General features: G+C 41.3%; 1 protein-coding gene across 2 annotated transcripts in view; it reads left to right on the top strand.

Moving 5' to 3' along the window:
- Pgm1 (phosphoglucomutase 1) overlaps window positions 1–13401 on the top strand; it is a 64133-nt gene extending 50732 nt beyond the window's left edge. For both annotated transcript variants that reach the window (XM_047555551.1, XM_047555544.1), the window contains exons 8-11: window positions 2876–3011; window positions 5689–5872; window positions 7929–8063; window positions 12756–13401. In XM_047555551.1, the coding sequence (XP_047411507.1) occupies window positions 2876–3011; window positions 5689–5872; window positions 7929–8063; window positions 12756–12845 (545 nt within the window). In that variant the 3' untranslated portion in view covers window positions 12846–13401. The remainder of the gene's footprint in view (window positions 1–2875; window positions 3012–5688; window positions 5873–7928; window positions 8064–12755) is intronic.
- Window positions 13402–15176: the final 1775 nt, after the last annotated feature.

The following is a 15176-nucleotide window of genomic DNA, read 5'->3' as shown; positions in this document are numbered from 1 at the left end:
TTATTTTTCCATTTTCTTTTCCAATATGTACAGTTAAGGAATATTATTGTTGAAAGCTTAATAATGTCAGTGGAAAACATATTTTCCCTAAAGGTTTTTTCTATTTTTTTTTCATAATGGCATATTGCTTTTATAGAGAACTTTCTATTTTACAAAATACCTCCACTTTCTTCATCATTGTAGTTTCTTAAAATTATGTGAGAAGTTAACGTTACCCTATTTTGCAGTTGACAAAACTGAGGCTGAGGAAAGCTAAGTCATTTGTCCAGATTCAGACAGCTTCTAAGTAACAGAGCAAGCCTGAGATTCAGGTTTTTTGTTTCGTAAGTATAAATCAGTTTCTGTGGAGCCACAACAGTAAATGCAGTTTAGAGACACATGTAATCTCCATTGTCCCTTTTCACTAGAAAACCGTGAATATTCACCAGAGCACTGAAGGAAATGAAATTTACCTAGTCTTCCTCAGTATTTATTGAATTATCTCAAGTTTTGGTACATCCAACATGATCACTGAGATTAATCAGAATTTCCAGAGAAACTGAGGATCTTGAAAATGGAATGGAATGTTTTTGTTATTCAAGGCAGGTATTTCACTGGTAATACTAGGTGTGTGATTTAGTAATCTCTGAGTAATTTGGTCAGAATTGGGCAAGATTTTTTTAGATTTTATTTTATTTCTACATAAAATAAAAAGCCAAATTCCTTATTTAGAGTGAGAAATATTACCTCTGGGCTTTAGGTCTATCCAAAATGAAGAAGAAATTAAAATGACAATTTTTATGTTATTTTTAACTTAAAAAAATCTTTTAAAGGAAGAAAAAAAAATCTAGTGGAGCACAAATAATTCCAAGCTGTATACTGCTGTCATGAATCCCCAATATATCGAGAAAGCTGCCAGAATCCTGCTCCTCAGGATGAACTGTTGCCAAAACATATCATCGTTTGCAAAAGCTGAAAGAGGCAGAAAGCTAACTTTTGGTTTCTTAAAATAGCAGGAAAGGCAAATAAAAGTCTACAGATGATAAAATTGGGTAAACATTTCCAAAACTTGTTATATATAGCACTACAAATCCTGCCTGTTGTCTCTAATTTTGCCAGCATCCAGTTTTTGAAGACTGTTAGTTCTAAGAGTGGTATCCCATTGAAGAGAAAAATTTTTGAGAGAAAGTGTTGTATATTTTTATGAACCAAAAAGAGAAAAACATGTCGGAGTAGATGAATTAATAAACTGATACATTCAATCATGCCTTCCTTAGTTATCCACTGTATTCCATGTACTAAGCTAATCATCAGACTTGGTTACAAAGATAAATAACAGATGCCTCTAAGAAGCACAAGGTTAATGGAGAGGACCTGACTGGGACTCAAGGAGGGCGGCACCACCCCAGGTGTTTTGCGTAGGTTGCGTAGGAGATGGAAGACAAAGGATGCATAGTTGCGTAGAGTATCTGGAAGCTAGTTTTGAAGAGGAGAAGGTATTAAAAGGATGAAAGGAGAAGGAGAGACACTTGCCATGTGCCTGCGACATGGCCAGCATTGTGCTAGGTAGCCTGACAGCCTCAAAAAGAAGACCCAAAGGGCAGCCAAGCAGAGCAGGAGGGACATAAAGAATTCAAGATGTGACAATATGCAAAGCCTGATTGCAGAGGGATTGCCTAGAGTCCTATTCAGAAAACAGAGCTCAGTATCATCTGTATTTTGTTTTGTTTTAGAATGAAGGGTTTAAAAGGCTGAAAATGAGAGTTCTGCCCCCACATCAGGCTCTTGGGAAAGGGTCTCCATGCAGACAGGAACATCCAAAGAGTCAGTTTCTGAATTTTGGTAAAGATTAGAGCAGGAGACAGATGTGTCCCAGTTCGTTTAACAGGTCCTTATTGGCTAAAGAAAGACATCCTCGAGAGGGAGTTAACTGGAATCATGAGCAGGCTTGGATACTTTCTGCCAAATTGCTTTCCACTCCTACCAGCATCACGACAGAGTCCCCGTTCCCTTACGCCTCCCCTGGTACCAGGCGTTCTAACTTTTAAAATCTGTGACCATTTGTCAAGCAAGTAGTAGTTTCTTATTGTGGTTTTACCTTTAATTTCTTTTCTTAAAATTAGTGCCAGATTTTTATTATGTTAATTCATTACCTGTATATATTTTCTGGCAAATTGCCTGGTATATCCTTGGCCCATTTTCATTTAAGATTCTTTTCAGTACTGGGAATTGAATCCAGGACCTCGCACATGCTCGGCGAGCACTCTGCTACTGCTGGCCCTGAATTTGCCATCATTCCTGCCTCAGCCTCCCCAGTTGGTGGGATTACGGGAGTGTGCCACCCGACCTCCCAATACATAAGAATGTTTTCCTGTATTGAGTGTATTTAAGCATCTACCTTAAACTAAAAATTTGTGACTGTGTTTACTTTTCAAAATGTGTCAGTAGCCTTTAAATTTTATCAGTGGTAGTATTGTTGTATAGAAATGGGAATTTTTAAGTACATAAATACATGAATTGTTTCCCTTTATGAATACTGAATGTGTATATTTGTCAGCCCCAAGATTTACCCAAATTTTTTAGTGGTCATTATTTTTTGCTGTTTAAGATTTATTTTTTTTCCCTCTGACATTAATACTCTGTGATAGATCTGTCAAGTTCTACCATATTATCCCACTGTTATTTTTACTGACATTTCCCTTGCATTTCTGAATTACTTTGGGAAGCATCAACTTCTTATCACTATTGTGTTGCCTTATTGAATATGTAATTCCCTTCATGAATTCAGGTAAATTTCATGACTATTTTCGTCGAATCTGTGTGTGCACTGTTGAATTTACTCCCCAACATTTTGGAGAAGTCCCATTCCTCATAGCAGCTTGCTCTGCCCTGCCAGGTTCCGACCACATCCGTGAGAAAGATGGACTGTGGGCTGTCCTCGCCTGGCTCTCCATTCTGGCCACCCGCAAACAAAGCGTGGAGGACATTCTCAAAGATCATTGGCAAAAGTATGGCCGGAACTTCTTCACCAGGTAAAGCATAGCCTGGCTGGGTTTCCAGGTAGGGTGGAGGAGCTGGGCAGAGGGAATTCTCATGTGTGCAATATCTTTCCTATCTAAAATGATAATAAAACTCTAGTTCATACAGTTTCTACCAGTTAGGGATTTTTAAAGTAAGTGAATCAGAGGAAGTCACCTTTTATGTCACCCATAAAGAATAGGGCTAAAATAAAATTTAGCTATCATATCCAACATAATCAAAAGAATAACTACTTTATAAGCATTTTGAAATGTCCTTATTGGGTAGACACGATAATGACTTTGGATATGGATTTAGAAACATGTATTTGAATTTTATTTCTGGTCATTACTAAATTGGGAAGTCACTTAACCTCTCTCTTTACTCAGTTTCCTCTTCTGTAGAAATGGGAATAATGATTCAGCTATTGAGAGGATTAAGTGAAATAGGAGTAGAAAGTGTTTTGTAAAATCTGGAGCACTGGTTTCCATCTCTAGCACCACTAACCATATTTTACTAGAAATATTTTTACTAATTATAATTTGCTGGCCCCCTAATAAGTGTAAAAATCTAAAAAATGTTTTTCCTAGACCTTAGTATTCTAATTATGAAAAGAAAGTATGATAAAAAGAATATTAGATCAAGTGTAAGAAATGTATGGATACAGTTTCTCTGGACCTCAGTTGCCTTTTCTGTAAAATAAATGAGTTAGATTAGATGATTGTATAACTATATTCCAGATTTAATAATCCATGACTTCAAATAGTCAAGAAAGAATTCAACCTTAGGCAGCTTGGGCTTTTAAATCAGAATCCTTTTATTAACTTGGCACAAGTTCATTGATCTCTTCCTCCCTCAAGTTACTCTTTTGAAAGCATAAATAAAAACTGCCCCCTGGTACCACGTCGTAGTCCTGGGAACCAAGCTAGAATGTATTCTCTAGAAGCCAGGAAAACCTGGTAATTCAACAGCAGTCATGAACTCTCTGGAGTCTGGAGTTCCACAAAAACACCGTGTGTTGGACACAGTGGCACACTCCTGTAATTCCAACTGCTTAGGAGACAGGAGGATCTCAAGTTCAAGGCCAGCCTGGGCAACTTAACAGGACCTGTCTCACAACTAAAAAGGGCTGAGGATGTAACTTGGTGATAGAGCACCCCTGTGTTCAGTCCCCAGTCCAAAAACAAAACAAAAACAGGGCCGTGTCTGGTTCTGTGCCCCATTATATCCTCCAACACTTAGCTCACTGTAGACACTGCATGAATATATTTTGAGTAGACAAATAAATGAGTTCGTGAAAAGCCAGAGTGGAATAAGGTTAGGAGCAATTGTTCAGGGAAAGAGTCACTCTTCAATCAATTAGAATTTGCCATATAAAAACTATTTTCACATGTTTTGTTATCAAATATAACTGCTAACCAAGTATTACAAATCAGGTCCTGAGAACTTGCATTTATGATTAGTTTTGACTCTGTTGTACCCTACATTTATTAAATTCATTGTCTCACGAGAGCCTCAAACAGTTATTGATAAGGCAACTGAAATTCAGAGATGGACCAACTGACCATTGTCGTGCCACCAGTAGGGTCTGGACCACATTCTGATTGCAAGACCCAGATTCTTGCTTCCATTTTGCCCTCTGTGCCTAGGATTCATAAAAACATTTTCCCTGGATGCCCAAAGGTCACAGATATAAATCTCAAATACCCGGTTATAATTTCTTGATCTTTATCATTTTATCTAGGGCAAAGAGCTGACTTCAAGATTAGGGGAACTGTTTTGTCCTTGATTCATGGAACCCAGGAGCCAGAATAAATTGGCCTTACTCCCCAGTATTTCTCATGTCTCGGAGGTGTCATCTTGCACATCTTGTATTTGTTTCACTGTTACAAATAAATATAGACTTGGCTCTCTTGAGCCTCTAACAAGTAACTCCCTCAAGAGGGTGCCTGCCACTAGGTTGGGAGAAGCCACCTGCAAGTCTTTAACCTCCTAAGAAAGAAGTCAGGAGCAAGTCTTGAAGGAAAAATAATTGTCACAGAATTTCATTTCTGGTTCACTTTTCTTTTCTTGGCACTGCTGCATCCCCACCAGGCCTTCTCTGCCAGAGTGAATCCAAAACACTTTAGAGCAGAATCTACTTCCTCTGCAAAGTGGGTGGCATGTCAGATGTAAAGAATTTGGTTTGACTCCTTTGTTTGTTGGGTGAAACCCTGGTCTTGCTTTTGAAAGCTCCTATGGAACTCAGAATCCTCCTTAGCCAAACCCCAGCTGCCACAGGCAGGTCTCAGCCTGGGAGCTGTCCCAGCATCGCCCCAAGAGGGCTCCAGAAGTTTGGAACCCAAATGCCCTAGCCATGTGCTCCTTTATGTGGAGTTCTCTGGAGGTAACAGCTTCTGATCCTACCTCCTTGGGATGTGGTGAGTCAATGTCAGATTGTATCTCTCCAAAGCCTTTGAAGGGGGGTTGGTGCTTGATTCTGTAGAAGAGCCAAGAAGGGAGTTTCCCCTTCCCTGAAATCCTCCAAACACTTCTTTCCATCCCCATCGATGAAACGTTTGTAGTTCTGTAACCTCCTCTGAAGTCAGATGGCTCTGGGGGTGGAGAGGGCCGATCAAATAATGAAGACAGCACTGATGCACCTAAGTGTGATCTGAAGTCAGCCCGGGCTTCAACTCCATGATCCCCCAGGTATGATTACGAGGAGGTGGAAGCAGAGGGCGCAAACAAGATGATGAAGGACCTGGAGACCCTGATGTTCGACCGCTCCTTTGTGGGGAAGCAGTTCTCTGCGGGTGACAAAGTCTACACTGTGGAGAAAGCTGATAACTTTGAATACAGTGACCCTGTGGATGGAAGCATTTCAAGAAATCAGGTAGGAGCAGATTTATGTGCATGTGGGAGAGGGTTCCCAGAACATCATCTTTGAAGCCTTAGGAGAAAAACACAAGAGGCCCTTTGCTGTCCTCTTTTTTTGGGGTAGCTGTTCTCAACCAGTTTTCTGCTGAGTTCCATGTGGCTCTCAGGTGCACTTGTAGGGAGAATGATTTTCACCCCGGTTCTGCAGTCCTGGATGCCCCCATTCTGGGATTCTTAACCTATGGGCCAGAAGGACTTTTACACCCTCTGGAATTAAGTTGCAAGGTGTCAAGTTGAAGGTATGTACCGAAACAAGCCCTAGAATCTAAAAACAAATGAACTATCACCTTAGATATTGACACCCGCCCCCTTTCTCTCCAGAGATTGTGGCAAAATGACAACACAAGGATGGCATTACTATGCATAAATCTTAAATAAGAAGATGCCTTTCTAAATATGGCATCCATGGATGTAGAACTGTGAACCGTTAGTGTCTGCAGCCTGCCTGACAGCAGCGTGTAGCCGGACACCACGGTTGGGAACCCAGACCATCCTGGGTGCTGACAGAATTGTAGGGTTCCCTGATGTGCCAGTACTGGAGCTGCAGGCTGCTCAGGACTTCTCCCAGCCTCTCACAAACACTCGGGGATCAGGGTCCTCTCGCCTCTGGGTGTGTTGTCTGTTGTGGTCACGGAATAGAAATCTCTCTGGGAATTTAGAAGCAGAGATAAAAAGGAGAGAATGAGGATTCTGTCATAACCTCCTATTTAGCTTTTTCTCGACAGACCCAGAGTTTTGGCCTGGTCCTTTGCAAGGGAGGTTTGGGAAAGTAACCCCAACTCTACTCTGTATCCAGCATCTGCAGGGAGGGAGGAGGGGAGCAGAGGCGAGGCAGGAGGCCTCAGCATAGGTGAGCTTGCTCTCTGCACCATGTGAGGAAGGAGGCATCAGCGCCATATTGTAAAATTTGAAAACCTGAGCATTTAGGTGGGAGACTAGGTAGGAATGAAAGTGTTCTGAAGTAGATGTAGCTGCTGCAATCAAGTGAAAAAAATTCAGAAGCTTCAAGTTGAAACTGTGGGGGAAGGAGATTAACCCTGGTATGTCTCTAGAAAGCAAGACATGGTAAGTGGGAATGAACTATTATCTCCTCCTCACTGACCAACTGCAGATGGTACTGTGTGTTCCATCTGCTGCCTCACTAATGAACACTAAAGAAGGGAGTGGTTAAAACCACATGGGGATTGGTAAGGAGCAGCAGGTGAGGAATAGTGTGTTTCTTTCCAGTCGGTCTTTTGCATTATGCAAAGTCCATCTTTTTGTGGAAGAACTGAGAGACACTCATGAGGACTGAAGTATCCTCAGGCAATGATTTGGCCCAGTCTTCTACCCTCAGGCTGGGGAATATCTATCTGAAAGTTCCTGACCTTTCACTAAAGTGAGATCATTGAGGGCCAGAGGTATTGCCAAGGAGGGAAGGAGAGAGTAGCCAAGAAAATGGCACACCCCCATGGACTCCACTTTGAGTCAACAGGCGTCGGCAGAAGATTGACTGCTGGATCCTGCTTGATAAGTCTGGAACAGCTGCTCTCTGCACTCTGGAACATGCCTCCTATTCTCGTTCTGAGGCTCTCCACCAGTGTTTTGTAAAGCTTCCTACCCCATGTATGCCTGGAACTTTTCTGCTCTCGCTTCAGCCCATTCTCTTCATGTTTCCCTCCTGAGCTGAGGGTCCAGTTTCTGCATCTTGCAGCTTGACTTCTTTATTAAACTTCAAACAAGAATGGCTAATTCATAAATCACAGGGAAGCCCTCATGTCACCCAGCAACACCAAGCTTAGGTCTTCCCTCTGACCCTGGAAATACTTCTCCCACTTTAGCTAAGCTCCATCACCTGGATGCTATGAGCAGGCAGACCCATGAGGCCCAGTGGCTGCCATTTATCAAGGACCTAATCCTCTAATTGAACAGGCATGAGTGAGATTAGGTCTTCAAATGGACCCCTCATGGTTTTCCAGTCTTTCGCCTCCCTTCCAGCATGTGGGGAAACAACCTCTGCTTATCTTCTCCAGGGCTTGCGGCTCATTTTTGCAGATGGTTCTCGCATCATCTTCCGACTAAGTGGCACTGGGAGCGCCGGGGCCACCATTCGACTGTACATCGACAGTTATGAGAAAGATGTCGCCAAAATCAATCAGGACCCCCAGGTAACGCCTAAGCCCTGTGCCCTGAATGGTTCTTTCTGTTGAAGGGAATGACAATGGTTCCACTGAGCCTGTGCCCCCACTTCTCAGTGATACCCCAGGCCCCAGCTGTGCATACCTTCCTCTGAGTCTTTTGTTATCACATTCATAGTAGATGATAACAAACATAAAAATACTGATAAACAATTATCTGAGCATTTGCTATCTGCCAAACTCTAAGCCATTATATAAATATGCTCATTCAATTCTCAAATGAGGTAGATTCTATTATCGTCCCTACCATAGACAAGGGAACTGAGGCCCAGAAAGGTTAAATACCAATTAATAGGCTTGCATACCTAACAAGTGGCAGATTCAGGATAACTAATTTTATATCGACACTTCATATGGTGTTCTGCTGTCACTGATCATCTGTCTGTTTGCTTGGTGGATCACCCACTCTGGCGGAACATGCATGGTTTTAGATTCGGTGGGGAACAGGGAGAAGTTGTTTTTTCTTTATGGAAAAGTCTGCCATTGCAGCCTAGTGGGTTGGGTTCCCAGCCATACCCACAATGTCTCCAGGAGTATATCAGAGTAAGAATGGACCACAGGAACCAAGGTTGAGACCAAAATAGCCACCAAAATAGATGACACATGGGAACGAGTGACATATGGAGGAGAGTTACCCTAAGTGTGTACCTCACAGCATATCTCTTGACAGATGCTCCCTGGCCAGAGCGTCACAGTCACAAAATGTTTAGGAAGTGTGATATCAGCCCTTAGATGGTGATTCACAGCACATGCTGCACCTTAAAGGCTCCTAGAAGCCTTGAAAGATGCCCATTTTTTTTTTTTTTTTACCAATTTATTTTATTTTATTTTATTTTATTTTGCGGTACTGGAGATCAAACTCAGGGCCTTAGTGCTCTCGAGGCAAGCACTCTACCAGCTGAGCTATCTCCCCAGCCCTAAGATGCCCATTTAAATGGCATTTAATGAAGGACCTGAAGAGTCATTTTTCTATTGCCTATTAAATATTGTTTTTTCTAAGAAGACATCAAAATGGCCAACAGGTATATGAAAAGTGCTTAATATCACTAGTCATCAGGGAAGTGGAAATCAAAACCACAGTGAGATATAACCCCTCACCTGTCAGGATGATGGTTGTCCAAAAAACAAAAGATAGTATTGTTAAGCTGTGGAGAAATGGGAACACATTCATAGAGTGTTGTTGGGAATATATTGGTATATCCATTTTGGGAAATAGTATGAAGATTTCTGAATAAGTTAAAAATATAACTACTGTATGGTCCAGCAATCCCTCTTCTGGGTACATATCCAAAGGAACTGAAACCCTTGTCCTGAAGAGAGAGCTGCATGCCCATGTATTGCAACACTGTTCACAGAAGCAAAGATATGGGACCAACCTAAGTGTCCATCAAGATTTGAATGGATAAAGATGGGTACATATCTCTGTGTAGAGATATACAGATATCCCTGAAAAAATAAGGAAGTCCTGCCATTTGTGTCAATACAAGTGAATGTGGAAAACATGCTATAAGTGAAATAAACCAGACACAGAAAGAAAAATGCTACATGATCTCATGTATGTATGGAACCTTAAAAAAAAAAAAAGTTCAACTCATAGAAACAGAATAGAGAAGTAATTACCAGGGAAGGGTTGGGGGAAATGGGAAGATGTTGGTTAAAAAGGAAAGAATTTCAGTTATTTTGGTTGCAGCAGTTCCCAAGAGCTAATGTCCAACATGGTACAATGATATAATACTACACTGAGTACTTGAAATCTACTCAGAGCACCTGGCACAGTGGCTCATGCCTATATTCCCAGTGACTTGGGAGGCTGAGATAGGAGGATCACAAGTTCCAGACCATCCTGGGCAACTTAGACCCTGTCTCAAAATACAAAATTCTAGGAAAGGTTGAGGATATAGGTCAGTGGTACAGCATTTGCCTCTCATGAGCAAGGCCCTGCGTTCAATCCCCAGAACCATGCCAAAAAAAAAAAAAAAAAAAAAGAAATTGACTGAGAAAGTAGACCTTTTAGTGCCTCAATACCACCACCACATCAGAAAAGGTAACTGTGCAAAGGAGTGGTATGTTAATTAGCTTAACTCTAATACTCAGTTCACTATGCTATGTATATAAAAACAGCATGTTTTATACCTTTAATATAAATAATTTGTATAAAAATTTTGAAATAAAATAAATAGTATTTTTTTCACGCTTATTTTTCCAAAAAGCCTTTTTCTTCTTTAACCTATTTCAAATTCCATAAAACTCATTAGGAAATTCCTCGCAGATGCTTAATGAATTAAGATCATATTTTAAGTGAACAGAAAATATCATAATCAGTGTTAATAAAAAGAGAAATTTTGTTTCCATTATCATTGACCATTGTCACAGAAGTTAATTCTAGTCAAAAAATAATACAAAGCCATAAATAAGGCATATTGATAGAAAATACAAATTAAAGTTGTTATTTAAAGTGTGTGTCTTATATTAAATATATCAACCTGAAATCTCCCAGAATTAACATAAAGTTAATTCAATGGTGATATACCAATAAAGTAAATAATTTTATGTATGCTTACTAATTAAAGGATAGTATAGGAAAATGATCTACTTTCTATAGAACAAAATGCATAAAATTACTAGGAAATAATATCACAAATAGAATGTAAAATATGTCTCAAGAAACTGATGTTATTACTATATTATTATTAAAATTCCATTGTAGTTATCAAAAAAAGAATAAGAATTACACCATAATAAGGCTAGAAAACTAAAAATGGTACCAATGCTAGTTAGGATTAAATTGATTTGTGGATGAGATAAAACAAACAAGACTTTATGGCTAAAGCAAAAATGTTTCATATGTAAATATAAGCTGAACTCTTTGCTGGTATGGCAGCATTATGGTCATCAAGGGTCCAGGCTCCTAACATGATGTTCCACCATCCTCCCTATGTTTTTGATAGCTACTTGAACTCCAACAACCCCGGCTGTGTTCCAGACAAATAAGAGAATTTCCCCTTAATTAAAGAAAATCTTCCAGAAAAAAAAAAGAAGAAAGAAAGAAAGAAAAAAAAAAAAATCAAGCATAGGTTTTGGAGTTAGGTCTTGTTTTTAAATTCTATTCCTGCCCCTTAAGTGGCTGTATGTCCCTGGATGAGTCATTTCATTTTTATGAGTCTTGGTTTCCTTGTCTACAAAATGGCAGGATAATAATGTCATAGAGTCATGGGGTTTTAGGGAGATAATGAGTGCAGATTGCTTAAACACTAGTGGGAACATGGGATTCCCTTTTGAGGAAGAGCAGTTATTCCAGTTGTTCTTTTTATATTTTTGAGCTTAAAATGTTTTTAAAAATTGCTAAGAAATCATAACATAAAATCTGCCATCTTGACCACTTTTAAGTATACAGTTTAGTAATGTTATGTGTATTTGCCTTATTGTCCAACGGATCTTCAAAACGTTTTCATTCTGCAAAACTGAAACTTGATACCCCTCGTACAATAACTTACCACTCCCCCTCTCCTCAGGCCCTGGCAGCCGCCACTCCACTCTGTGTCTAGGGATTTGATGAGATACTTCATTTAAGTGTTACAGTTGCTTTTATTACTAAAAGGGGAGGCGAGAGAATACTTCACTTCTGCATGTTTTCCAGCAGCCAGGCTTCAACTTCCATGTTCCCCAGATCCCTGTTGTGTTCTTGGCATCCCTAAAACTTAACCCAAGTCTGCATCATACAAACTTAGGATAATAGAGCAAGAGGAAAAGAGAAAGGAAACTGTGTTTATTTCTCTTTGTATCCTCAAGATAAAAGCCTGGCTTTTGGCAGATGGAAAGAATGAATGAACGACAGGTTTCTTTTGAACGAAAGTCTTCAGGAGATGGGATGGCTAGGGAGATCCCGCTGGGGACAGAGATGCCTGCCCTCACTCTGAAACTGCTGTGCCACAACCTCAGCACTGTGTTGGAACTGTCCCAGCCCCAAGTATGGTCCCAGCAGGTGGAAATGTTATTTCCTCTCATCTAGACATAAAGAGTGTTGATGGAGACTTTGATGAGAAAACAACAGTTAGTAAAAGTACTTCCACCACTTGGCCAAACCACTTCACATTTGGGGATCCTTTTCCTTTTCTATAAAATGGCAGTTCTACTCAATAAGTAGTTTTCATTTTTTAATATCAAAAATATTTATTTAAGCAGCAGAATTTTTTTTTTCCTTTAATCAAGAAGTAGACGTTTGTGAGGGGAGGTTGCATTTTGAAAGATCTTTGGGTGCAGTGTGAGAAATAAATCAGAGAATCCAGAAGTCCATATGGAGGCATCATTGTTTCAGGTAAGAGAGAACATTGTTTTAGCAAGAGTTATGGCAGTGCGTGGAGAGAAACAGGTGCCCTTAAGAAATATTTGAAAGGTGAAAGTCACTCCCGCTTGCTCATAGATTAGACAAGGGTAATGTGGAGGGGAAGATGTCAGGAATGACTTAGTTTGCTTTATCCTGGAGCTAGGTTTTTGGGGAAAGAACATGCATTTGTTTTTAAGCTCACAGAACTTGAGGGGCCTGGGAAACTGGTAGTAGGCAGGCAGACCTGTGGCTCTGGAGTTCAGGGGCAAAGCCAGGGCCAGAGCTCCGGATCTGTGTGTAAGTGATGGGAACCACTCTTCTCTTTGTGTCTCCCGCAGGTCATGTTGGCTCCCCTTATTTCTATTGCTCTGAAGGTGTCCCAGCTCCAGGAGAGAACAGGACGCACTGCACCCACCGTCATCACCTAGGAAGACCCGCCAGATGTGGTACGTCCCTCCACCCCAGGACCTAGTTACGTCATCTGATTGAAGAGCATGGACAGAAACAATGTGTATCCGCCCAGGCTTTTTAGGATTTGATTTCTGCACTTCCTGGTTGTTGATAAACAGTGCATTGCAAGGCACTGCCAACTGGCATGCCCTCGGGAGCCGTGTGGGAGAGGGAAGAGGACCCACGGGCTTATGTCAGTTCCTTTTCATGCCCCTCTGCACTGTGCTGTGTGGGTATCTGTCTCCTTAGCATCGGGCACTGTTTACATGACAGTGCAAGGTGGAGGCTGAGTGAGCAGCTTTCACCCTTAGGATGTGTCCACAAAATGACAGCAGAAATTCCTTTCCCTTGGTGAATCTTTCCCCCAGTTTACTGTTTACATGTAATCCAACAACAAGATGCAATTTCTGGTGCCTTCTCTCCAATCAGTGTTCCTCCGAGGGAGCCGTACTTGTCTACAGATTTCTGACTTGTTTTGCAGCATAGTCCCATTTGCACAGATATTTTGGGATATTAAAGCAGAATAAGCTATTATTGCATGTTGTCTTTTTTTTTCTTAACAAAGTGCTTTTTTTGATTTCTGAATGAAAACAGATTTTGTTTTGTTTTGGAGTAGGAGGATATTATAATTTGTTTTGATGTCCTAGCCAGAAAATAAAATGTTTTCTTTCCTAGGTTGAAAATCCTTAGACTCAGGGGCTGTAAGTTTAAAACTGAGCAGGGTCAACTGGGTTCTGGATCCTCCCAAGGTCAACAAAGTCAGCTTGGCGTGGTTAACTGGGAACAAGGGAAAGAAGATGGTTTTATCAGGAGATCTTACATAGCAAAGCAATAATGTGCCTTGTAATACTCAGATGCCACATACCTGTTTAAGAGACAGAGGGAGAACTCTCAGAATTCAAGAGCAGGATTATGGTCACTTGACTGGAAATCTTGAGCCCACTGGCATCTTATTCACCTTAGAACATTCATATTCAACTCAAAATATAATTTAGTACCTAAAAGCATAGAATTGGGAGCCAACAAACCTGAGTTGAATCCCACCTGAGACCCTGAGTGATTTGAGGGTGTCATTACCCTTATTTTAAAAATGGGGATGAAAATACTTCTAACTTTATGGGGTTGTCGAGAACATCAGGTGAGTAAACCTGTGAAAAGCAGCAGGCACAGGACCTAGTTCATGGTACATTGTCAAATAAACAGGAACTAGGATTACACTTACAATATTATTTTGAGACTGTGAAGTATAGGAAAAACAAAAACTATAACACAGAAACTTCCTGGCAAGTTATGTCCACAAAGTCACCTTGCCATGTGGGCTATGCCCAAAGGTAGCCCAGCTCTGCACTCATCTGCAGCCTAGTGTGGACTCCCTGTTTTAGGTCACAGGATCTTGACCTGGGGTGAGATTTTCAATGTTGCCATTTGTCAAGGGAGTGCAGCCCAGCAAGCAGAGCTGAGCTTGACCAATGGTGGTGGTGATGACCCCCACGGAAGGTCACCTTGGTGCCGGGCACCATTCTAAGCACTTTTCACGTACTCTAGACATGAGGGAGGTGCTCTGTATGCCCCCATTTTGCAGATGAGTCCCAATGACTCAGCCTGGGTCACAATGGAGAGTGGTGGATGCTCCACACAGGGCAGCTCCAGCCCTGCTCGGTCACCACAGCTTCCTCTTTTGCTTTGGCAATTCTAAGCAGCTTGTAAGAGATGAAAGAAGGTGTGCAAATGCTGCTGTATTTTACTTATTAGAGGAATGCCTTGGAGGCTAGAGACTGTTCAGCACTATTGTTCCCTGGGGAGCTCAGTATCTGGATGTGTCAGTCTGCCAGGAGGTCTGTATAGCCCATGTTCAGTGTGAGAGGCCTGAGAAGGAGGGGACATGACACCATCCCTCCCTCCAGCCGCCTGTGAGTCCTGCTAGTGGAGTCAAGTCTGGCATTTATAGAAGACCAGTAGGATGAAGGTTATGAGTTGGATAGGCAGTCCCTGCTGTTAGGGGTCATATTTTCAAAGTTCTCGTTCTCTTTCAGATGTTGGCCTAGGTGCTTTCTAGTAACCTCAGAGCAAGACGTTACAATTCTCATTTTAGAGACAAGTCAACTGCAGCTTAACAGAAGCTCAAGTAATCTATCCCAGGTTCTCAGCTACCGCGTGGAGGGTTTGGAATGTCGGCCCTGAGTCTCGTTCATGTTCCGTGACCCTTTTCTGCCTCCCCATCTGTTGAACCAGCTGCAGACACTCCCAGTCCTGTGGCCACTGGAAGGGCTTCAAAAATGTCCTCCTCGTCCCTGATCATAATTCAGCTG

The sequence above is a fragment of the Sciurus carolinensis genome, chromosome 1 (assembly GCF_902686445.1).
Source record: "Sciurus carolinensis chromosome 1, mSciCar1.2, whole genome shotgun sequence".
Classification (NCBI taxonomy): Eukaryota; Metazoa; Chordata; class Mammalia; order Rodentia; family Sciuridae; genus Sciurus; species Sciurus carolinensis.
This window is presented reverse-complemented; position numbering and strand designations above follow the sequence as displayed.